The sequence below is a fragment of the Marmota monax genome, unplaced genomic scaffold, assembly GCF_021218885.2.
Source record: "Marmota monax isolate L192 unplaced genomic scaffold, Marmota_monax_Labrador192_F-V1.1 WCK01_AAM20220418_F8-fsc00070, whole genome shotgun sequence".
NCBI classification, from domain to species: Eukaryota; Metazoa; Chordata; class Mammalia; order Rodentia; family Sciuridae; genus Marmota; species Marmota monax.
In genome coordinates, this window is record NW_026692116.1 from 1768516 (window position 1) to 1793063 (window position 24548).

The following is a 24548-nucleotide window of genomic DNA, read 5'->3' on the forward strand; positions in this document are numbered from 1 at the left end:
CCTAGTAAATGACCCACACTTTAAGAGAATAAAAACAATGTAAATGTTCTAAAAGATTTGGACCCCAATGACAAGAGAACTGTGATCACATGATTTAGATATGGTGATGTCAGGTTACAGAAGAAAATATCCAAGCTGAATTTATTAGACCGTTTCATAAATGTCAGTAAAAAAAAGAAAAAAGAAAAACACAGGAACAAAAAACCCATGGATATAACTGCATCACTTCTTCACATTTAAACTGCGGTGGTTTTTCACTGCTGTTACTCCAAATTCCTTTAAAAACCCTAGCATGTCACTCCCCACCCACAACTCATGCTCAACTCTATATACTTCAAATCATGTATTTTTTCACTTCCACCAAGATTCCCTTTTTATTACCTCTCATCCTTTGCGTAGAGTGTTTCTCCTGCTAAAAGTCCTTACCCCAAATTTTTAATCTAGATAAATCATCAACAGTTCACCAAATTTCAGTTTGTCACTTTTTCCAGGCATTAGCTGTGGGAGACCAACCTCACGTGTGACTGAGTTAACTCCCGTACTGGGCGATGTGGCGATGTGGCGTCAGGCACCCATGCTGCTACACTGTTCCATTCTTCTAGGGTTCAAGTGACTGTGTCCGGGCTCACAGCCCCATGGGTGGAGCTATGCTCACCTGTTCCTTTGTAATATAACGCATTGCCCTGTTTAGGATAGAATGTTCCATGGAAGTGCCTTATGTGTGTCCCCTTCTATTACTTACTGTGCCCTTGGGTGTGGCCTACCTAGATGTCAGTCAACCTGCTGACAGTGGACATCATGAAGCTAGACTCAGCCCCCCGAAACCTGACCCCTTGCCTCATTTGAATAGCCTCTCCTCAATAAAAGGGGTCAGCACGTGCTTAAGGTCAGAGGAGCCGTCACAGCAACCCCAAAGAAAAGGGTTATTTGTGTCTCTTGTGTGGTTATTTTGTGCAGTCCAGTTATCCCAGTTTACCTGGAGTGACCCCTGAGCCTTTTAATTTCGAGAACGAAACCCAACAATTATTTTTTTAACTTCCACCAAGATTCCCACCATTCAGTGTCTCCATTCAGTCATTAATAAATATTTATTAAGTGTCTAGTATAAGTAAAGAATTGTCATAGGTGCTTGAATATATACAATAAATAAAAATAACAATTTCCTTGCCTCTAATGAACACAGACTTCCATAACACTAATCACATTAAGACTATAATTACATATGTAGTCATCTTTCCTACTCAGACTAGTAATTAGCTAGCAAGCATGAGCTAAAACCAATTTAACTATAATAATCAATTCATAAAACATTAAGTGGATCAATACAACATCAAACAAATGTTTACTGAGCACTGATTTTATGACAGGGAGGACTACAGTCCTCAGCTTAGCTAGAAGATCCTAAAAGATTTCAAAGAATTAGCTTTAATATCATCTTAAAAGAATGGTAGCTAGGAAGTCAGAAGACTTCTATCTTTGCAATTATTCACCTTACCTCAAACCAATCATTTATTATTTCTGAACCTTATACCTTTAAGTAAAACATTGAAATAACAGAAGACATTCACAGTATTATTTATTTTTCAATGGGTTTAAAATAAGACTTGTTTAAACAGTTTGAAAAATCAGAACCAAGATGCAGTTCAAAAAGTGTAGGCTATATTAAAATATAAACCTTAGTACATTTAAGAAAATGACTGCTGGGTGTGGTATGGCACACACCTGCAATCCCACAACTCGGAGGCTGAGGCACGAGGATCACAATTTCAAAGCCAGCCTTAGCAACTAAGGCCCTAAGCAACCCAGTGAGAAACTATCTCAAAATAAAAATTTTTTTTATAAATAAAAATTTTTTTAAAAAGGTTGGGGATATGCCTCAGTGGTTAAGCACCGCTGGGTTCAATTCCCAGTACCAAAAAGAAAAGAGGAAAAAAAGAAAGAAAATGCCAGTAAATTTGGTAAGATGAACATAGAGTTAAATGAAACTACTTTATGAAATCATTCTTGAAAACTGAAATAAAAACTTTAGTTCATGTTCCTTCTGCTCATATTTTCCCAAAGACATCCTCCAATCAAAACTCTTTTATTATTTTCTTCATGGCCCAACTCAAATGATGAGGAAGACACTGAAACTGCGGATAGTATATCCATCAATCTCTCAAGAGAAAAACTAGTCTAAAAAACCAGTAGAGAGAGTTAAATCAAGTACTCTCAAAGTTAAATTTCTCTTGAACCTCAAATGCACAAGAACTAAACACCTTTCACATCCAGGTTGAAATAAAAGATAATCAAAGTTCTATATTTGGTAATTAACCTAAGAAAATCCTTGTAGGGAGAGCAAGAAATGGAGGTCAATCTCCAACTCTGTGTTCAATTGCCATAGCAGAAGCCACATCAAGGAAAAATTATAAATTGATCCCACATCAAGGGGAAGAACCTCTCCTTGCTTTGGATTTACTAGAGGACAATCAAGCTTCAGTCATAAAAATCCCAGGTGTCTACTAATCCAACTAGCCAAATTTCAAATACAGAATGACATCACCAGTCAAAATGCTTTAACAATTTTAAAATGCTTCATTTCTGAAGAGACTATATTTTTATAAATATTACATTACATATCTATGATGATAATACAAAATTTTCCAAAATTTTTTTTTCAGCAGCTAGCTTCCTAAGCTATAGGAATCAAAAATGCTATCAAAGTTCTTGACTATGGCTCTTCAATTTCTTCCTCCATCATTTTTCACCTATTAGGAAATGAATAACTTCCCTTCTTACATATGTACCAATCTCAGAGCTCTGGTGACACCATAAGTTAGTGCATAGTACTTATATGTGACTAATCTATTAATATGCACTTAGTATACACAGTATACCAGGCACTGCATTTTTAAAATAAATGAGACATGAGTAGTGTCTACCTTTAAAGAGCTCACAGTTTAATAAAGAAGACAACCTACTGCAATATGGCCAGGCCTACCATCAAAGCTCATGAGATGATGCTTGAAACAGAATATTTGAGAAAAAAAAGACAGCCAAGAGAAGAAGTATTAGCAATTGAAGTGGAGGAGGGTGGGGTGGGGGGATGTAACAACTTATACTTAGTACAGGAGTATGAAATATCATACTTAGTTTATTCATCTAATTCTAGGCATGTGGGCATAGCTATAGTGAAATAATTGCATGCCATGGTATAGAGCTTACATTTTATTCTGCAGGTGATAGGAAACAATAAAAGAGACAGAGGAAGAAAGTAGCATAGAAAAGTTGGCAAGTGAAACCAGAGATTTGGAAAACTCATTTAACAAAATTATAGGCAGAATATAAATATTTATAGTATATTCATATGATGTAGTATTACTCAGCAATAAAAAATAATAAAAATTATAAACTATGCATATACTCACCTCAAGAATGAAAACATCATAGTGAATGACAGAGGTCAGATACAAAAGAGTACTTACTATGTAATTCTATGTATATACATTCCAAGCACAGCTAAAATTAACTATACCAATAGAATTTAAAAGGTTGCTTACCTCAAGGGAAGGCTACTGGATTGGAAAGAGGGAAAGCAAAGGAAAGTTTCTGGGATAATAAAAGTTTTTATGTTTTGATCTGGATGATAGTTACATGTGCAAATATACATATAAGACGACATGTAAATTTTACACTATATTATGTATGTTACACCACAATAAAGAAGAAAAGAACACAATTATGGTTGAATTAAGGTCAAACAAGTTAAACCAGTGTCATGCCAAAAGCAATATCAAACTTGTAAGTAATGAGAACAAAGATTTTAATAGACTCCATATATTCAACTAATAAACAAAATCTCTTTTGGACACTAAAGTACAAGTCTGGTTTATTCTCTACTTCAAGAAGATTATAATACACACACACACACACACACATACACATACACACACACACACCTTTTTTCTTTATAATAAAAGCTATAAAAATAGAGTATTATTCCTCAAGAAAAAGAAAAACCCTGTTAACCAAAACTTTTTCTACATAGCAGTACCTACCATATAAGTACTACTATAATAATTAATAAAGAATAAGAAGCATTTAATAGAATTCACATAAGTATTCTTTACACTAACAATATACTTGCTATGATTAAATCAAAGATTGAAATTACACTGGTACTAGGGATTGAATCCAGCAGTGCCTTGAGACAGAGTCTCTGTATACTGCAGAGAGTCTTGCTAAATTGCTGCAGCTGGCCTCAACTTGAGATCCTCTTGCCTCAGCCTCCCAAGTCACTGAGATTACAGGCATGCAACAGTGTATATGGCTCATTATAGACTTTCATTTTTTAAGCAAACACTGAGATCAACAAATCTTTGGCAAGTTAGACAAAGACTAAATTAATTGCAATTATATCAATGTATTCTTTTCACTGAATATCCAATAGCCATATTCATTTATTGATGATAAATATAATTTTTAGCATTTCAAGAGCTTAAATTATTAAAAAGCATTCTTTTACATACCAGGTCAAAAGTGTATAATCTTTTTTTTTTTTTTTTTTTAATTTTTTTTATTGGTTGTTCAAAACATTATAAAGCTCTTGACATATCATATTTCATACATAATCAAAATTCAAAATTTACAAAGTCAACAGTCTTAGGAGAGCTAATCAGAATGCTACATTTCTAGAAAAGTCCTTCAGTAAATATGCCCACAAGAAAAACATTAAAGGAATAACTTACAATTCTGAACATTAACAGAAGTAACAACTTGGAGAATTTCATTAACAGAAATAACAAAGTAAAATTCATGGAAGCAACCAAAGAGAACAATGAAGCAAGCCAACAGATTTTACACTGAATGATGAAGTGTTCCTTCATAGTGGCTAAGCCAAACACCAACTTGATTTCCTAACATGTTAGAAAAGTCACTGGAAATCTGTATGCATTAGAAACCCTGAATGCAAAAAAGAAGGAAAATAAAAATTTAGATCCATAATCTGATGGTTGCTTTTTAGCACCTATCCAATCAATGAGATCAAGTCAATTTGTCAAAGTCAACTCATATTTTAAAATTTTATTAAAAATTCCATTGATTCTGGACTTTTGAAGATATATTTTTAAAACATAAATGTTTTATGTTATTTCTACTTCAATATGTAATATTTAAAGTAGTCTTCTACTTACCTAGATTTTGTCTTATTAACATCTTGCTGCAAGAACAATCTCATCCGAAATTAAATCCAATCTGAAAAAATACATGTAAAAACCATCATTTAGGATTTTTTTTGTTTATTTGTTTCAGGCATGAATAACTACATTTACAATACCCTATTCTTTTAAATTAAAAACTGCAAACAAAATTATTTTCTTGATAAAGCATTGAAAACATAGTGTTAACTAAAACAGGAACTTGCTAAATACCTTTTTAGAGGAACAATAACCTATTCACAATGAAAAATTTCCTAGTTTTCTTTTTTAAAATTTCTGTAACAACTTGTTTTCATTAATAGTTTGGCAATTATAATAGTTAAAATCAGTAGTTATTTCTCTACAGAGAACTTGGTTCCAAGACCCCTTAAGGATACCAAAATCTGCAGATGCCCAGGTCCTTTATAGAAAATGGCAGTCTTTCTATATAACCTACGCATATCCTTCTGTATTTTTAAATCATCTCTACATTATATAGTACCTAATACAATGCAAATGCTGTGTAAATAGGTGCCATATTATATTGTTTAGTGATCAACAAGAAAAAAAAGAATGTACATGTTTAGTATAGAAATGTTTTCTTTCAAAAACAATTTTGATTCAGGGTTAGTTGAATGGGTGGATGCAGAATCCATGGATAGGGAGAGTGTGCTTCCTCATAAAACATACTTCAAGGTCAGAATTTATATAATACTTATACATAACAAAATCACAACAAAAAAGCTGGAGATAAAAAAGAAAGTATGGCATGGCATAAAAGAATATACTTTTAGTCGTCATAATAGCTAATATTGAAGCATTAAGAACCATTATTCAGAAAATAACATATATTGTTATTCTTCTGCTTCCCCAATTTAACCCTCAATCTACTATAGTGACTTCTTCCCCCAAAATCTACAGAAAATGTACTTACCAAAAACCTACCTATTCCTATTGTACCACATTTCACAAATTCTAAAAACTCAGTATATTGTTGCCTAAATTCTATTTATCTCCTGCTCTACCTGAAACCTACTTATTATTTTCAATTCTATATTCTTAAAAAATGGCACCAACATACTTATTTCCAACTGTCAACCTAAATTACTCTTAACTTTTCCATTTTCAAACTTACTATCATCTCAATTTGTCCTTTCCAGAACTATGAATGATCACTTTATAATGGTTATCCTAACATGTACCTATGCTTTAAGTTTTGCTTCCACGTGGTAAACTACAAATATCTACCTGTATCTACCTTCTACCTCCCTTTAACTTTGTTTTAACAGTTTTATTAGTCCTTCAATATTTACCTCAGTCACCCTGGCAGATACTTCTTTAATTCCTTCAGCTTTAAAAAATCCATTTTCTCAATTACTGTAGCAACTAACTGGTGAAAGCTGCCTGTCAACACTTTCTGCTTCTTTGTATATTTTCTAAACCATAGTATGAACATATTGAGGACAAGAACTCACTTATTTTGTTTCAGCATTGTCACTGGCTGGCAGATGAAAGCCTAAACAATGTGGGCTAAATAAGAGATTCAAATTTTGCTTGTATCTCAAAATGTATGTAGAAGATAACCCAAGTAAAATTCAGGCTAATGAGTCAAATTCACATCTTTGAGGACTGGATAAAAAAGTCATTATCACTTCTGGATGTAAAAATGCTACTTTACAGCTAAACATGGTGGCATATGCCTGTAATCCCAGCGGCTCAGGAGGCTGAGGCAAGAGGATCACAAGTTTGGTTCCTCCAAAGCCAGCCTCAGCAACTTAGAGAGGGCCTAAGCAACTTAGCAAGACCCTGTCTCAAAAAAAAAAAAAAAAAAAAAAAATCATTGAGGATGTGGCTCAATGGTTAAGCATCCCTGGGTTCAACCCTGGTACAAAAAAAAAAAAAATTACTTTATGAAATAACCACATTTAAGTAAAATACAACTGACATAAATTAACCCACCACACTCTTTTGAGTGAATTATTTAATTTCATTGATTTTTCAATACCAAGACTTGGGGACTAAATGCTTCTATCCCTGCACAAAAATGGAGTTTGTGAACCAGAATTACTAGATTTATTTAAATATTAGCCTTAAGCAGAAGAAGGTTAGAGAGTAAGACAAATATAGTTCTTGTAGTATCAATTTAGAAAAGTGCTTCTCAAACTTTATTGTCCATCAAAATTACCTGAAGGGCTTATTTCAGATTGCTACAGTCTGCCCCCAAAGTTTCTACTTTGGTAGGTCTACATGAAGCCCATGAATCTGCATTTCTAGTAAGTTCCTAAAGTGATACTATTTTGAGGATCACATATTGAAAACCAGAGCTAGAATTTTCTATGCTGTCTAGATGAGAATATTGTCCCTGTCAACCAACGCCAGAACTGTTACTTGTTTTAAACTAAACTATAAAATCAAAGTGAAAGCATTAAAAAACCCACAAAACTCCATATAAACTGCTGAGTGTAACAAGCTGTAAATGGCCCTACAAATATTATCCAGCCTAATCCCTGGAACCTATTATGTTACCTTATAAGGAGAAAAATGGGGGGGGGGGGTGGAGAGTGCTACAGGAAATATGATTAGGGAATTTGAAATGGAGAGATTATTTGAGATCATCTGGGTAGGCCTAGTTATAATCACATGTACGCTTAAAAAGGGAGGCAGCAGGGGAAATTTGATTACACACAGAGGAAAAGGCAATTAGAAGACAGATCATAAACATTTGAAAATGTGGCCACATCCAGGAATATCAGCAGTCACCAGGATCGGGAAGAAGCAAAGAATGGACATTCCTCTAGAGTCTCCAGGTGAAGAACAGCTATGCCAACACTATGAGTTGGGCTCTGTAACAATGATTTCAGACTTCTGGTTCTGTAATAATAATTTCAGAACTGAGGGAGAAACCATTTCTATTATTAAAACCATTCAGTTTGTGATAATTTGTTAGAGCAGTCACAGGAAACTAATACTAAAGATAGCAGATTCTCAAGGAAATGGATTTGAAGTACCTTTACAAAAGGTGTTAGTTTATAAACTGACTAATGTGACTAATCCCAAATTTGACTCTATTTGAAGAAAAGGCATTTCAGTAGGTAAATAAATTAGATGAGGTCAAAAAGATGAGGCCCTAACACAATATGACTGGTATCTTGCAAGAGAGCCCAGGCACATATATACAGAGAAAAGGTTATCTGTGCAAGGATAGAGGCCTCAGGAGAAACAAAATCTGCCAAGAATTTGATCTTGAACTTCCTTCAGAACTGTGAGGAAATGTTTCTTTTGTTTATGCCACCCAGTCAGTGGTATTTAATCTCCAAGCAGATTAATAAATGAAAAGGATACATGTAGTTGCTAAATACACTTAAAATCGATTAAAATGGTAAATTTTATGTTATGGACATTTATAACAACAAAAATAAAAGTATATATAAATGTCATATGTGCACATAAAATAACATAGCTTTATAACTTCAGCTATAGTAATATAAGAAAATCTGAAAAAAACTTTTAACCACATTTGTCCCCCCAAACCAAACAACCATGTTTTAGACACATTTTTTAAAATTATTATTTATTTTTATTTTTAATCAACAAATAGTAATTGCATATATTATATATTTATGGAGTACAATGTGATGTATTGGCATGATTTTACATCATGGGATAATTAAATTACACTACTTAACAAATCTATCCATTCACAGACTTACAAATTTTTTGTGGTAAAACATTTAATACCTAACTTTAGCAATTTTAAAATATACAATGCATTATTACTGTTGTTACGATTCTGTGCAATAGATTATGAAAACCTATTCTTCCTAAAAGAAATTCTGTATCTTTTAATCAACACTGCCCCTTTCCCCATTCAGTCCTCCAATCTCCACACAGCCTGAGCAAACACCAATTTACTCTTTATTTCTAGGTTCAACATTTTTAGATTCCTCGTATAAATGAGTTTATGTGATATTCGTCTTTCTGTGCTGACTTGTTTCACTAAGCATTAAATCCACTAGGTTCATCCATGTTGCTGAGGATGACATAAATTCCTTCTTTCTAAAGGTTGAACAAGCACTCTATTGTGTATACACATTTTCTTTATCCATTTCATCCAATGATGGATAGCTGGGTTGCTTCTATGTCTTTGTTATTGTGAATAATGCTTCCATAAACACAAGCAAGCAAACAACTCTTCAGCATACTGTTTTCAATTCCTTTGGATTTATACCCAGAAATGGGATTATTAGATCATACGGTAACTCTATCTTTTGTTTTCTGAGAAACCTCCATACTGCTTTCCATAAGGGCTAGTTCTTCATTTATATTCCCACCAAAAATACACAGGGTTCCCTTTTTTCCGCACTCTTGCAAATACTTACAATATCTTTTTGATAATAACAATTAGATTTTTTTAAAAGGATCTTCTAGGTAAATCTGATAGAAGTACTGTAAAATCCACACCTAAAAAGTATTATTAGAATATTACTTAGGTGAACACTGGGAAAGGGGTCCAGAAAAGAAGAAAACACTTTAAGTAGTTGGTATTAAAATATCAAATATATCTTCCCTAAAACCTGAAACCACAGCCTAATCATGAGAAAAACATAAGACAAATTCCAAGAGTTGAAAAATCCAACAGTATATCTGACCAATACTCCTCAGAACTGTTAAGGTCATTAAAAACAAAGTCTTGAGGGACCTAAGGAGAAATGTCATATTTGAAATATGACATCTGAAACAGAAAAAGAATATTAGGTAAAAACTAAAGAAATCTGAATAAACTATGGTCTTTATTTAATAATAAAGTGAAAATATTGGTTCGTTAATTTTAGCAAATGTACCATACCATTGTAAACTATTAATCATAGGGAAAAAGGAAGTGAGGGGAATGTATGAGAACACTATACCATTTTGCATAAATTTTCTGTTAAGTCTAAAACTTTAAACAAAGTCCATTAATTTCAAAAATATTTAAGTATTTTGAAGAGACATAAACATACTTTAAAAAATGAAAGTGAAAATTCAAAAGATTTCAACTTAAAATTCAGAAGAATTAAACTTAAAAGTTCAAGTACATGGAAAAGAAATACAGGGAAGGTTACAAAACGAGTGTTCAAAACAATGGAGTGAAACTAAAAGCCAACAGTAGGAGGAAAAAGGGAAAATTCATGCAGAAATGTAAATTAAACAACCTACTCTTCAACCAACCCACAGGCCAAAGAAGGAATCACTAGGGAAATGGAGAAAATATATGGGGAAAAATGAAACACAATATACCAAAATATATGGGAAACAGCAAATGCAGTACTGAGAAGGAAGTTTACACTAGGTAAAAGCTTACATGAAAAAAAGGGAACATCTCAAATCAACAACCTATCTTTATACCTCAAGGAACTAGAAGAACAACAAACTAAACTAAAACAAAAGTTAACAGAAGGAAAGAAAAGGTAAAGATTAAAGCAGAGATAAGTAAATAAGAGCAACCAAATTTGACAAACCCTAAGCTAAACTAAGAAAAAAAGAAGACTCAAAAAACTAAAATCAGAAATGAAATATGGGACATTACAACTGATGCCAAAAGATTATAAAAAAAACTTTTTTTGCACATCAACAAATGGGAAAGCCTAGAAGAAATGGATATATTCATGAAAATATATATATACCAAAGCTGAGTCACAAAAAATAAAAACTCTGAAAGACCTAGAACTAGTAAAAGGAGATTAGATGCAATGATCAAGAACTTTCCAAATAAGAAAAGCCCAGGTCTAAATTACTTTTCTGACCAAACATTTAAAGAATTAACACGAATCATCATCAAACTCTTCCACAGAATCAAAGAAGAATATTTCAAATTCATTCTGAGGTCAATATTATCCTGAAACTAAAACCACACATACTCAACAAGAAAAAAAGTACAGTCTAATATCACTGGATGAATGATGCAGATATCTTCAGCAAAACCAATCCAACACCATAGTAAAAGGACTGTACCCTGTGATTTATTCCTGGAATGCAAGGATAGTTCGACATCTGAAACCAATATACCACATTTACAAAATGAAAGGGGAAAAAAAATCACATTATTTCAACGTGTAACAAGAGCATTTGGCAAAATTCAACACTAATTCATTTACAAAAAAAACACTCAACAAGTACACACAATATACTTGCACACTGAAAAATACAAAATACTGCCAAAGAAATCTTACAAGATACAAACACATGGAAAGACACTGTGTAATCACAGACTAAAAGCTTCAGGACCCTGGATTTTGCTGTTAATTTTTGAATGCCCAAAAACACAGGCAAAAAAAACACATATTGACAAATAGGACCAGGTCAATCATAAAACTCTGCACATCAATAGAAACAATCAACAGAGTGAAATGACAACCTATAGAATGGAAGAAAATATTTACAAATCACATATTTGATAAGGGTGAATATTGAAAATACATACAGAATTCATATTTGACAACACAACAAAATGACCTAATTTCTAAAATGGGCAAAGGACTTGAATATAAAATGCAGCCATTCTAAGAATTAGTAAGCAGTTTCTCAAAAAATTTAATGGGATTATCATGTGACTCAGCAATCCTACTTCTAAGTATACATGCAAAAGAATTCGAAGCAGGATGTCAGAGAGGTATTTGCATACCCATGTTCATAGCATACCCATGTTCATAGCATACCCATGTTCACAGCGGAGTATCAAATCAAACACAATATCAAAAAAGTAGAAAACACTCCAATTGCTTACCAGTGGATAAATGTATAAAGGAAACATAGTAACATACTTGCTGAGAGCCACAGCCAAGTTGGAATGACCCCTGGCATTTTGCCAGAAGTAATGGTTGAGAGGAGAGCCATTAAAATGATGATATTAAGTTAAGCTGTCTATAATTGCTGTGACTGGATGATGCTGGATTGAAACAGGCTATGTATTCAATTGTATATTAGACCTTTACTGTCAGTACAGGGCGGCTCTTGCTGCCTCAGGCACCCACTACATTGGAGTTCCCGATGAGTTCTTGCGGGTTCGAGACTGACTGCTGCGCACGGTGGAGGGAGTTCCGGTTGGTGTGTGGTGTTCCTGGGGGCCACATGGGTGGAGTTCAGGAGAGTTGCCTGGGGTGTGCGTGGAGTGCTGTTGGAGCTCAAGCAATAAAGTTTCCTGTTTGAACATACAAGTGCTTTGTGGCGGCTCAGTGATTTGTGCCCAGCCAGACTGCAGCATTTGGTGGCCCGTGCGGGGAACACCTGAATCTCGGAGCTAAGTGAAATTGCTCGCCCCTGAGGGAAGGCGAGAGAATGGGTGACCATTTCAAAAAACAATGTGTTCTTGTTTTGATTTGTTTTGTTTTTGTTTCAAGCTGCATGTCCCTAGAACTTTCTCAGGAAAAATGGGAAAAATGGTTGGCTCAAGGTTTGAAGTTGTTCGGCCCTGAAGAAGAGATAGAGATAGACCACGAATATACATTTCAAGAAAATAGGAAAATTGATACAATGATTTTTTGTTCCGATTTTGTTTCATTTTGCTTCGGTTTTGTTTTGAGCTACCTTGTTGAGTTGCATTATCCTTGTAGCAGAAATATGGGGTCAGAAATTAGCAAAAAACAAACCGAAAGAATGTTAAGTAAATTGTTAGAAGGAGACACCCCAGTAAAACCAAAAACAGGGCATACGTTGATACAATACAAAAATGTAGCCCATGACTTTTTAAGGAGGAGTTGTTGAATATATCACAATGGGACCATCATGGTGAAGATTTAAGGGAAAACGAAAAGAAAAACCCAGGAACTCTGGCAGTTGGCCCATTACCGTTATGGACGTTGGTATGGTTTTGTTTGCCTAGTCCAAAGCCTTCAGTTCAGACTATAGTAGAAGATCAAGTAAAAGAGAAGGTCTCTTGAGCTAGTCGAACAGAGGAAGAAAATTTAAAGGAGGAAGAACTATCAGGGGAAAAGTTACAACAGGAGGCTGCTACTAACACCTTTCTATCACCAGAGGGCATAAGTGTCCAACCAACAGCTCCACCTATAGAGACAACATATGCTGGGGAGCCCCGAACCTCTGTAGTTGATAGATGGGATCCTGAGACAGGACCTCAAAGATTAGCATGCCCTATACTTGAGCAGGCAGGAGGGCAGCGAATTCACAGTGCTTTAGATTTCAAAACAGTGAAGCAGTTAAAGGAGGCTGTAACAACCTATGGTCCCCAAGCACCCTTCACTGTAAGCATGGTCGAATCAATTACCAACTTGGACATGATGCCAGCAGATTGGGCTAGTATGTGTAAAGTTGTGCTAAATGGAGGGCAATATTTGTTATGAAAGGTTGTCAATGAGGAATTTTGCATGGAGATGGCTAGGCGATATGCAGCAGCTGGTTATCCTCAGAGAAATCTAGATATGTTGTTAAGAAAAGGACCTTATAAGGATCAGCAGCAACAAATTAGATATGATCCTGCTATATACTCACAAATTGGTGCAGATGCAGTTAGGGCATGGAAGACTTTACAAGGACATGGAGATTTACAAGGTCAATTATCTAAGGTAATACAGGGAGCTAATAAACCTTACGCTGAATTTGTAGATAGGCTTATTCAAACAGCTACCAGAGTTTTTGGGGATACAGAATAAGCATTAATAAAACAACTGGCTTATGAGCAAGCAAATCGTTGGTGCAGAGAGGTCATTAGACCATGGAAACATGAAGATTTAAACACATATATTAAATTATGTAGAGACATTAATGAACAAGGACAAGTCTTGGCAGCTCCAGTACAACAGGCTTTAGATGCCAGGCCAAAAACATGCTACAATTGTGAACAAACAGAACGTTTTAAAAGGAATTGCCGCATAGGAGGGGGGTTTAGCAAAACTAGGTATCAAAGGGGTAGAATACCGGGTATTTGCCCACGATGCTGTAGAGGGAGACATTAGGCTAATGAATGCCGTTCTCAAACCACCATAGAGGGTACTCCATTATCAAAAAACGGACAAGGACCAGGTGTTTACCCAAGATATCGTGGAGAAAGGCATCGGGCTCCATTGCCAAAAAAGAGACAGGGGGGCCCAATGCTCTGGGGCCCACGACCACAAATATACGGGGCACTGGAGGAACCCAGCAACCCCATCAGGGTAGTGCCCAGGACACATTATCCATCAGATCTCTCATCAGACAAACCAGAGGGAGCGCAGGGTTGGACATCTGCGCCTCTGCCAGAGTAGTACTAACTCCAGAGATGGGAGTTCAAATCATTCCCACAGGAGTAAAAGGACCTCTTCCCCAAGGAACAGTAGGCTTATTGTTAGGACGCAGTTCTTCTACTCTAAAAGGACTTATGATAAGTCCTGGGGTAATTGATCCCGATTATGAAGGTGAAATAAAAATTTTAGCTAGTTCTCCAAGAGGTATATCAGTAATTTCACCAGGAGATAGAATAGCACAGTTATTAATAATACCCAGCCTGCATGATAAATTTTCCAGGAGTACTACAGAAAGAGGTTCCAGGGGATTAGGCTCCACAGGTGTAGATTGGGCCATGCTTTCTTTAAATTTAGATTCTCGCCCCATGCTAAAACTAAATATTCAAGGACATGAATTTAATGGGCTACTGGATATAGGTGCAGACCTTAGCATCATCTCTCGACAAGAATGGTCAAAACATTGGCCGTTACAACAAGCCACTCAAACGCTTCGAGGCCTAGGAGTGGCAACTAATCCCCATAGAAGTGCAATGGAATTAGACTGGAAGGATCCTGAAGGATGTGAAGGAACTATACAGCCATATGTATTGGATCATCTTCCTATAAATTTATGGGGACGAGATGTCCTAGATCAATTAGATTTAACATTAACAAATAACATCAATCCAAATGCGCCCACTATTATGGCTAGACAAGGTTTTAGGAAAGGAAAAAGATTAAGAGAAAAAGGACAAAGTACAGTGGTGACAATACAAATAGATCAAGAAATAGATAGACATGGATTGGGTTTCCAGGAGGGGTCACTGAGACAATAAAAATTACTTGGAAATCAGAAAGACCAGTATGGGTTCCTCAGTGGCCCCTGACTAAAGAAAAGATACAAGCAGCCCATGACCTAGTCAAACAACAATTAGCGGAGGAACATATACAACCTTCCGTATCTCCCCATAATACTCCCATTTTTGTCATTAAAAAGAAATCAGGTAAATGGAGATTATTGCAAGATTTAAGAGCCATTAATAATGAGATGGTTATTATGGGACCTGCTCAATCAGGGATTCCCCAATTGTCTGCTTTGCCAAAAACCTAGTATGTTTTAGCTATAGATATTAAAGATTGTTTTTTTCCAATTCCAATTCATCCTGAGGATAGTCCACGTTTTGCATTTACTGTCCCTGCACTGAATCATGAAGGTCCTGATCAGAGATATGAATGGAAAGTACTCCCTCAAGGGATGGCCAACAGCCCAACTATGTGTCAAATTTATGTTAACAAAGCAATCCAGCCACTTAGAAATCAAAATCCTGAACTACAAATACTTCACTATATGGATGATGTATTATTAGCACACAAAGATAAAAACACATTGCTAGAATGTTATGCCACACTTACAAACTTATTAAAAAATTATAATCTAGAGATAGCAATAGATAAAGTACAATTAAATTTTCCAATTAATTATTTAGGAGTTCTATTATCCTCAACCATGGTCCGTCCACCAAAAATTCAAATACGAGTAGATCAACTCAAATCACTTAACAACTTTCAAAAGTTATTAGGAGACATAAATTGGATAAGGCCTTATCTAGGCATACCAACAGGAGAGTTGGGACCTTTATTTGATATCCTATAAAAGGTCCATCAGATCCAAATTCACCCCGAATGTTAACGCCTGAAGCAAGAAAGGCATTAAAATCATTGAAACATATATGGAAAATATGCATTTGGATAGAACTGATATAAGTTTGCCTTTTATTATTTATTGTACTACCAACAAAAAATATTCCTACAGGAGTATTTTGGCAAGAAGGTCCATTATTGTGGATACATTCATTTTATTCTCCTAACACTATTCTTATGAGGTGGTATCCTGAGGCTATAGGACAATTGATACTCAAAGGAACAAAAGCAGCTAAGGGAGTGTTTGGAATTTCTCCCAATAAAATTATTACTCCATATACTATGGATCAAATTGATGAGTTAGCTAATGAGTTAAATACTTGGGCAATAATCGTGTGCAAATCTAATGTTTCATTTGATGATCACTTACCATCTAATCCTTTGCTGTCTTTTTGGTCTTTAAACATGATTTTATTATATGTCAATTTTAGTTCAATAACTTTTAAAATTCACAATGTGCAAAGAATGAAAAATATAAAAAAATTAAATCTCAAAATTAATTTATAATGACAGTAAATTAAAACAATAATATCACTGTCATTTAAGAGTGAAAGTGAATCATCTTCCAACAATTTACCAACATCTACTTACAAATGGCAATTCAATGCATATACAATGCTTCCAAAATCTTATCAGATAAGTTTTGTCAGGCTAACCAGAGTACCTTTTCCTCCTTGCTACTGAGTCATCTGGACTAAAGGGCACAGGCATACATAATTTATATCTATACCCAAACATAATGTCTGCTAAACTATGAGATCAGAAATAAACACATATTAAGATTAATTTAATTTACAGACTGGACCAAAATATAGGATCGCAAAAATAGCTCCAATTCTGCATTAACCCATTATTCATGTTATTTGGAAATGAAACTTTGCAGCTTCTCCCATCAAGAGATAAAAGTCTTTTTTCCCCCCAACACCTGTACTCTGGGATTAATCTTATAAGGAACACCAGTAGAATGCCACAGATTTCGATTTGTCCATTTTGAGTCTATGCCTCAAGAGACCTCTCTTTCAAAATCTTCATACCACCATGAAAACAAACTGTAATTGGTTGGGGGATCAGAGGACATCTCAGATGTCTTGCCCTATCCTAGAGCAGCCTATATCAAACCAATTCCCATATCAAATATATGACAGAACCCAGCCAAAAGCAGCAGAGCCACCTTCCTAACTGGCTACTAAACACAGATTCATAAATAAAACTGACCAAAACCAGAAACACTGCCTGGCTGATCAGACTTATTCTAATAACACTTTTATTGCTTTATACCAAATTCCAGAGTAATTTCCTACACTATATTAATTGCTAACTGCAGTAAAAGCTAAGTGAATAAGTAGTACTGAATTGACAATATCAACTCTATCTTTTTTTTTTTTTTTTTTTTGTATTAGACCAGGCATGTATTTGTCTTTTGTTGAAATAAAGGCTTGGATGCCCTCATAAACTAATAATCAGAAAGAATATGGGACATGAGCAAATTACTCTAATAACTTTATTTTGTCTTGTGTGAAACAATCTCTCAAACTATTTAAAGTATTTTACATCTCTGTAGGACAATGCTTGACATGTATTTTTGAATTGAAATATTTGCCCAGACTACTCAAAATTCATAGATGCCCTCAAGCTGAGGGTTCTTTTTGTGTGCACAAAAGCCTTTGAGAAGTTAAGTGTTATGTATTGAAAATATAATAGTGGGTGAATTTTCTATCAATCTATCTCTGGGTCTGGTGTCTATTTCTTGCAGTGCTTATCGCCTGATCATCTATTTGCTACATATTTTCTGAAGATATATGGTTTCTCCATATTTATGGCACATAATGATTTTTTTTTAATTTTTTATTGTTGGTTGTTCAAAACATTACATAGTTCTTGATATATCATATTTCAGAGCATGAGAAGAAGATTAACATTAAACAGGGATGAGAGGTGGGAGGGAAAGGGAGAGAGAAGGGAAATTGAATGGAAATGGAAGGAGACCCTCAGGGTTATTCAAAATTACATACAAGAGGAAGTGAGGGGAAAGGGAAAAATAATACAAGGGGGAGAAATGAATGACAGTAGAAGGGGTAGAGAGAGAAGAGGGGAGGGGAAGGGAGGGGAGGGGGGATAGTAGAGGATAGGAAAGGCAGCAGAATACAACAGACACTAGTATGGCAACATGTAAATCAATGGATGTGTAACTGATATGATTCTGCAATCTGTATACGGGGTAAAAATGGGGGTTCATAACCCACTTGAATCAACTCTATCTTAATATAATAATTCAATTTTTCTTATCCTTAGGCATTTAGAATAGCATGATCTTTATCTCTTAACTTTTGAAGACAAAGGAAAAGAAAGGGACAAAAAAAACCCTAATTCAGGCTGGGGTTGGGGCTCAGCAGTAGCGCACTTGCCTGGCATGTGTGAGGTACTAGGTTCAATTCTCAGCACCATGGTCCATCAATAACTTAAAAAAAAAAAAAAAAAATTTTAATTGGGGAAAAAAAACACCCTGGGGCTGGGGTTGTGGCTCAGCAGTAGCACACTCGCCTAGCATGTGCGAGGCGCTGGGTTCAATCCTCAGCACCACATAAAAATAAATAAATAAAATAAAGGTATTGTGTCCAACTACAACTAAAAAATAAATATTAAAAAAACCTAATTCTTTAATTAGCAGTGATTCTACAAAACATTGTCCAAGTTTTTCAAAGCAGGTGTATTAAAACTGAGTGAAATCATTTTTGTAAGTAATGTCACCAATTATAATTTGTTGAGAAATTTTGTTGTTGTTACATGTTGTTGAATACAACCATATAGCAAAATTTTTCAAGATACTCCAAAATCTATTAAAAATGTTATTCAGGAATCTGCTACCTTATTAGTTCCTTGATTTATTTTAATGGCATACAGATTTTCCTTCTGGAATATATTCTTATTCAACTATGAAAGTGGCACCCCTGGATGGAGGGATACACAAACCGACCCCCAGGCTAACCGGAGTACCTTTTCCTCCTTGCCACTGTAATTTATTCACAGATGGGAATACAGCCCAAAGTAGGATATATGGAATTCTTCTCAAGATGTTCACATGCCTGAAATAACTGTATAGTGGAAGAGACCTAGTAGAGATATTGAACGAAATATTAAAACCCGTCAATTTGAAGGTATCAGAAAGCTAACACAACAACAAACAATGACCATGCCAAGATTCCATTGAAAATGGAAATCTACAGATGTGAACCAAGCAAACAGGGATCCTTTTACCTTAGGGTAACTGTCAATACAGATGAGGCAGCTGACCAGTATTTCTGATGTTGTTGTAGAGCTAGGGATACCAAAGGTTCAGAAATGGCTAAAATCATATTATAATAGTCTGGATCTTAAATGTCCCCCCAAAAACCCATATGCTAAAGGCCTGGTTGCCAGGCTGTGGCACCACTGAGAAGTGGTGGAACCTTTAGGAGGTAGGCCCTAACAGAAGCAGTTAAGTCACTAGGAGGAATACTCTTGAAACAGATATTAGGATCCTGGTCCCTTCCTTTCTTTTTGCTTCCCAGCTACCATGAGCTACGCAGTGTTGTAGCACCATGTACTCTCACCACCATGATGGACTATGCTATCATAGGCCTAAAGCAACAAGCAAGCATAAACTGAAACCCCTCATACTGTGAGTCAAAATAAACCTTTTCTCTGATAAACTGCTTCTCTTAGGTGTTTTGTCAAAACAGTGCTGATCTAACACACATACTATATTCCGACCACTTGAGTTAGACTCCAAAGAATTCAAGTCAGTCAGAAGTAAACAAGTCCTGCTAAAGTCCTGCAGTTCTGCTAAAGATACCTAGGTGACCAAATAACAAAACTCTCTATCCCCTAAATTTAATTAAGGCAATCCCAAATTCTAAGTCACCATAAGTGTCTGGAACATACAAAATAAAAATAATCTCTGGAGAAAGATAGTATCCCTCTAAGACTCACAGTTTAGACCTGGAAAAGCAGCTGGAAAATTACAGGGGAAAAAACATGGCAGCTAGGGAAACAGGGATAAAAGAAAAGTTCTGAATATAAATTGTGCCAGGTCACCTGATGTCTAACAATGTAGGCATAAAGGAGACCTGAGGGGGTTGAAAGGAAAAAAAAAAAGCAGAGACCAGAGAGAGTACTACATTTGAAAAACAGAGCTGTCCTATGAGTTGGCTGTTTTTTCAACACAGAGCATTCCCCAACTGTGTAGTCTGGGCAGCAGAAAGCTAAAACTCTCAAGAGCCAAGTGCCAGACGATAGAGCCCAAGCCCAAGCCCAAGGAAATCAGTAGAATCCCTGGAAGCAAGAAAACCACAGCACAAGCTTCAAAATTTGACTATAAACTCCAAATCATTGGATAAAAACCATCTTAGACACAAAGAGACCTCTAAGACACCAAGCCAAAAAAGCAACAACTAGAAACCAGAAGAGAAAAATCTCAGTAGCTGCATACTTCAAGAGAAACTAAGTTTGCGTTCTAAGACTGGGCAAGTTACCTACCTACCCAAAATAAAGGTCACCAATACCAAGCACATTTAACAAAATCCAGTAACTAAAATGTATATACAATGTCCAGTTTTCAAAGAAAAATGACATGATATGCAAAGAAACAGGAAAATCTGACCCACACAAAGGGAAAAAAGAGGGAGTCAATATACTGATTTTGAGTATACTTGAATCTTGGAGATAGTACACAAAGAATTCAAAGCAGTTTTTTAAAGTATATTACAAAAAGTCAAAGAAAATATATTCAAATAAACAGAAACAATAAGAAATAAAAAGCTTAACAGTAACTTAAATTCTAAAAACTTACCAAATAGGCTCAACAAAAAATTTAAAAAGAATGGCAATCTTGAAAATAGGGAAATAAAACTATACAATCCAAAGACAGTTAAGCAACTAAAGAAAACTCTAAGTCTCAGAAACTAGTAGGACATTATGATACAGTCCAACACAGATATAACTAAATTCCCAGAAAGAAAAGGTAGAAAAAGAGTGCCCCCTCAAAAATGTTGAAGAAATAATGGCCAAAAACTTTCTCCGATTTAATAAAAAGCACTTACATATACATAGAACCAAGAATCTTGACAAACCCAAGAAAGATAAACACAAAGAACTACTTTTACATATATACATATATCTTAGTCAAGTCACTGAAAACTAAAGAGAAAACCTTGAGAGCAGCCAGAGAAAAATGGTAACATAAGGAAAAACTGGCTTATCCTCAGAAAAAAAAAAAATGAAGGTGAAAAAACTGATATTTTCAGAAAAGCAAGAATTGTGTTTGTGCCCGCAGTATCAAAAAGACAAATTCATAACAGTAGATTTCAACAAATCTCTAACTGAATCATTATGCAGAAACTGAACTGGCAGAAATACAAAAATTTTGAACAACATGATTAGCAAAACTAACAACAGACCACAATGGAATAAGTATTTGTTTCCATCCCAAAATTCTTTTATTGAAATCCTAACCCCCAATACGATGGTTTTAGGTGAAGTCTCTGAAAAATAATTGGGTCATGAAGATACAAGTCTGAATAAAAAGGATCAAAAGGAAATCCAGAAAATTTTCCCACCGTTGTTCCCACATGTGAGGACATAGCACGAAAACATCAATCTGCAAACTGAAAGAGGGCCCTTAGCAGAACAGGAATACATTTCTGTTGTTTATAAATTACCCAGTCTATAATACAGGTTAAACACCCTAATCCCAAAACTGTGAAATCTGAAATACTTCAAAAATCCAAAACTAGGGGCTCAAAGTGAAAGCAAATATCCCAAAATCAATCATCAATCATCATCATCATCATCTAAAATCCAAAACACTTCTGGTTCAAATCATTTTGGATAAGGGATACTGAGCTTATATTTTGTTACAGCAGCACAAGCTAGCATACCATACTGCAATGCAATAATGAGCTACAGTTACGACAATAGAGATTAATGTCACAAATGTAATATTAAAAAAGAAGCTAGGATCCATTTATACAAATTTTATTTTTTAAAAATGAAAAAAAATTCAAAAGATATTTTTAGGTGATAAAAATATAGAGCAAAAAGACATCCCACCCCCCAATAGAAGACAAAATGTCAGTTGCCTAAGGAAAAAGGAAAATGTCTGATGAGGGGGACAGCATTACCCACTAACCAACTTTGCCCTAATCCTTTCATATTTCAAGCAATAGACTTAAACCAGTATCTTGATTGTTTTTAAACTTTAGATAAAAACTGTTCCCTGTGTAAGAAAATGACAATTCTCTGACAATCCCCTCTACAACTCCTGAAAACTATATCATAACCACACAAGACGACCAGCTGATTTTTGACAAAACTGCAAAAGCCATCAATAGGGGAAAGGAGGGTCTTTCAACAATTAGTGCTGGAACAATGAGAATGATGTAAACATGGGGGAAATTACCTGAACTTCAATCTCTATACCAATACTAACTCAAAATGGATCAGATATAAGTGTAAAATATAAAGCCATCAAACTCTTAGAAGATAGGAGAGAATCATTATGATCCAGACAATGAAAGATTTCCTAGAAATATCATCAAAAGCACAATCCATAAAAGAAAAAAAACAACAAACTGGATTACATCAGAATTAAATCATTTGCTCTGTAAAATATGCTTTTCAGTGTATGAAAACAACAAGTGACAGATTTTGAGAAAATGTTTGCAAACTACATACTTGACCAAAGATTCATCTAAAATATTAAATAATTCTCAAAACTTAATAGTAGGACATCAGCAAAAAAAAAAATATATATAAGAAGGAAGACTCAAAATCACATCCTCATAAAACCAACAACAGTGTCAAAAAATTGGAAAATCAACTTTTTCTAAACTCAAAAATAACCAACAGTTTGCATAATCCAAAGGACAGTTTATTCAAGCCAGATAGCTGATCCTTGGTGTTTCAGTTAGTTTGGTGGGCCTGTAACCATACAACCAACAAGAACAACTTACAGGAGGAAAAGTGTATTTCAGCTCACGGTTTCAGAGGTTCAGCCCACAATCAGCCAACTCCAAAGCTCTGGGCCAAAGGTGAGCAGAAAATGCTACAAGGGTGTAGCAGAGAAGAGCTGCTCAGTTCGTGATAACTAGGAAGCAGAGAAAGACTGAAAAGTGCCAGGGACAAAATATAAACTCCAAATGCATACCCCTCAGTGACCTACTTCCTCCAATCATACCCTATTTGCCAAAGCTACTACCAATTAATATATTCAAATGAATTTATCCACTGATGCACTAAGCCACAACCCCAGCCCATGGAAGGCTATCTTAATTTGAACTGGTTCAGAACTCACCCAATATAAAAAACTGTCCCCTCAAACAACCACACACACAACTCCAGAGCATTTGTCAAAAACAATAAGAAGCAATTGTTTCATAGTAAAACTGGCTGCGGCAAAGGAAAACAGGTAGGATAAAAAATAGACCCAAAGAAAACCTTTAAAATACAAAAGCTGGAGGCTCTGAAAAGCTCAACATATTCCTGAGAATCTAAAAGACGTTGTTGAGTATGTGTAGGTCTGTGCACATGCCCAGGAAAGACCTGATAAAGTCCTAAGTATCTACATCTGTCTAGCCCTAAGGCTCCAAAAAAGCAGAAAGTGAAGAGTAGAGAGTTAAAAACTTTTTAGTTGAGTGTTAAAAGTGTTGAAGATGTTGCACAGAACCTCAAAAAACAATGGGAAATTTATCAGTTGAGAAATTCAAGGAACTCTGTTAATTACTAGCTGATCACCAACCTAAGTGGACAGAGATTTCAATGGCCACTCTTGACAATACAGATTTTATACAATTTACTCAGAAAAAAATCCCTAAAACCCACAATAACAAACACTGGGGTGGGGCAATATGATTACCAAACTGCTACATTATTTAAAACATATAGGTTTCAACCAAAAATTACAAAACATTTCAAAAAATAAAAATAAGAAACTATGATTTACACACACAGGAGGAAAAAAGCAGTCAAAAGAAAATGTTCCTAAGGAAACATTAAATTAAACTTAATTAGACCAAGTTTTAAAATCAATTATTTTAAATAAATTTTAAAAAAACTAAAGGAAATCCATATATAAAGGATTAGAGGAAAAGAAACATACTATCAATAAGAGATAAAATTAGGAATGGGAACCAAATAGACCAAAATTCTGGAGTTTTTTTATTTGTTTTTAAATATTTATTTTTTAGTTGTAGTTGGACACAATACCTTTATTTTATTTATTTTTATGTGGTGCTGAGGTTCGAACCCATGCACTAGGCGAGTGCTCTACTGCTGAGCCACAACCTCAGGCCACTGTTTGTTAAATCTATTCTAATTAGTTATACATAAACAAAATTTTGGAGTTTAAAAGCACAATAACTAAAACAAACAATGCAGTAAAGGGTTTGCATAACAGATATGAATAGGCAATAGAAAAAAATTAGTAATCCTGAAAACATATCAA

At 35.0% G+C, this 24548-nt stretch overlaps 1 protein-coding gene across 17 annotated transcripts in view; it reads right to left on the reverse strand.

Moving 5' to 3' along the window:
• The window catches only part of Znf644 (zinc finger protein 644), a 105827-nt gene that overhangs the window by 64612 nt on the left and 16667 nt on the right, over window positions 1-24548 (reverse strand). For all 17 annotated transcript variants that reach the window (XM_046461540.2, XM_058585125.1, XM_058585122.1 and 14 more), the window contains one exon: window positions 5172-5232. In XM_046461540.2, the coding sequence (XP_046317496.1) occupies window positions 5172-5215 (44 nt within the window). In that variant the 5' untranslated portion in view covers window positions 5216-5232. The remainder of the gene's footprint in view (window positions 1-5171; window positions 5233-24548) is intronic.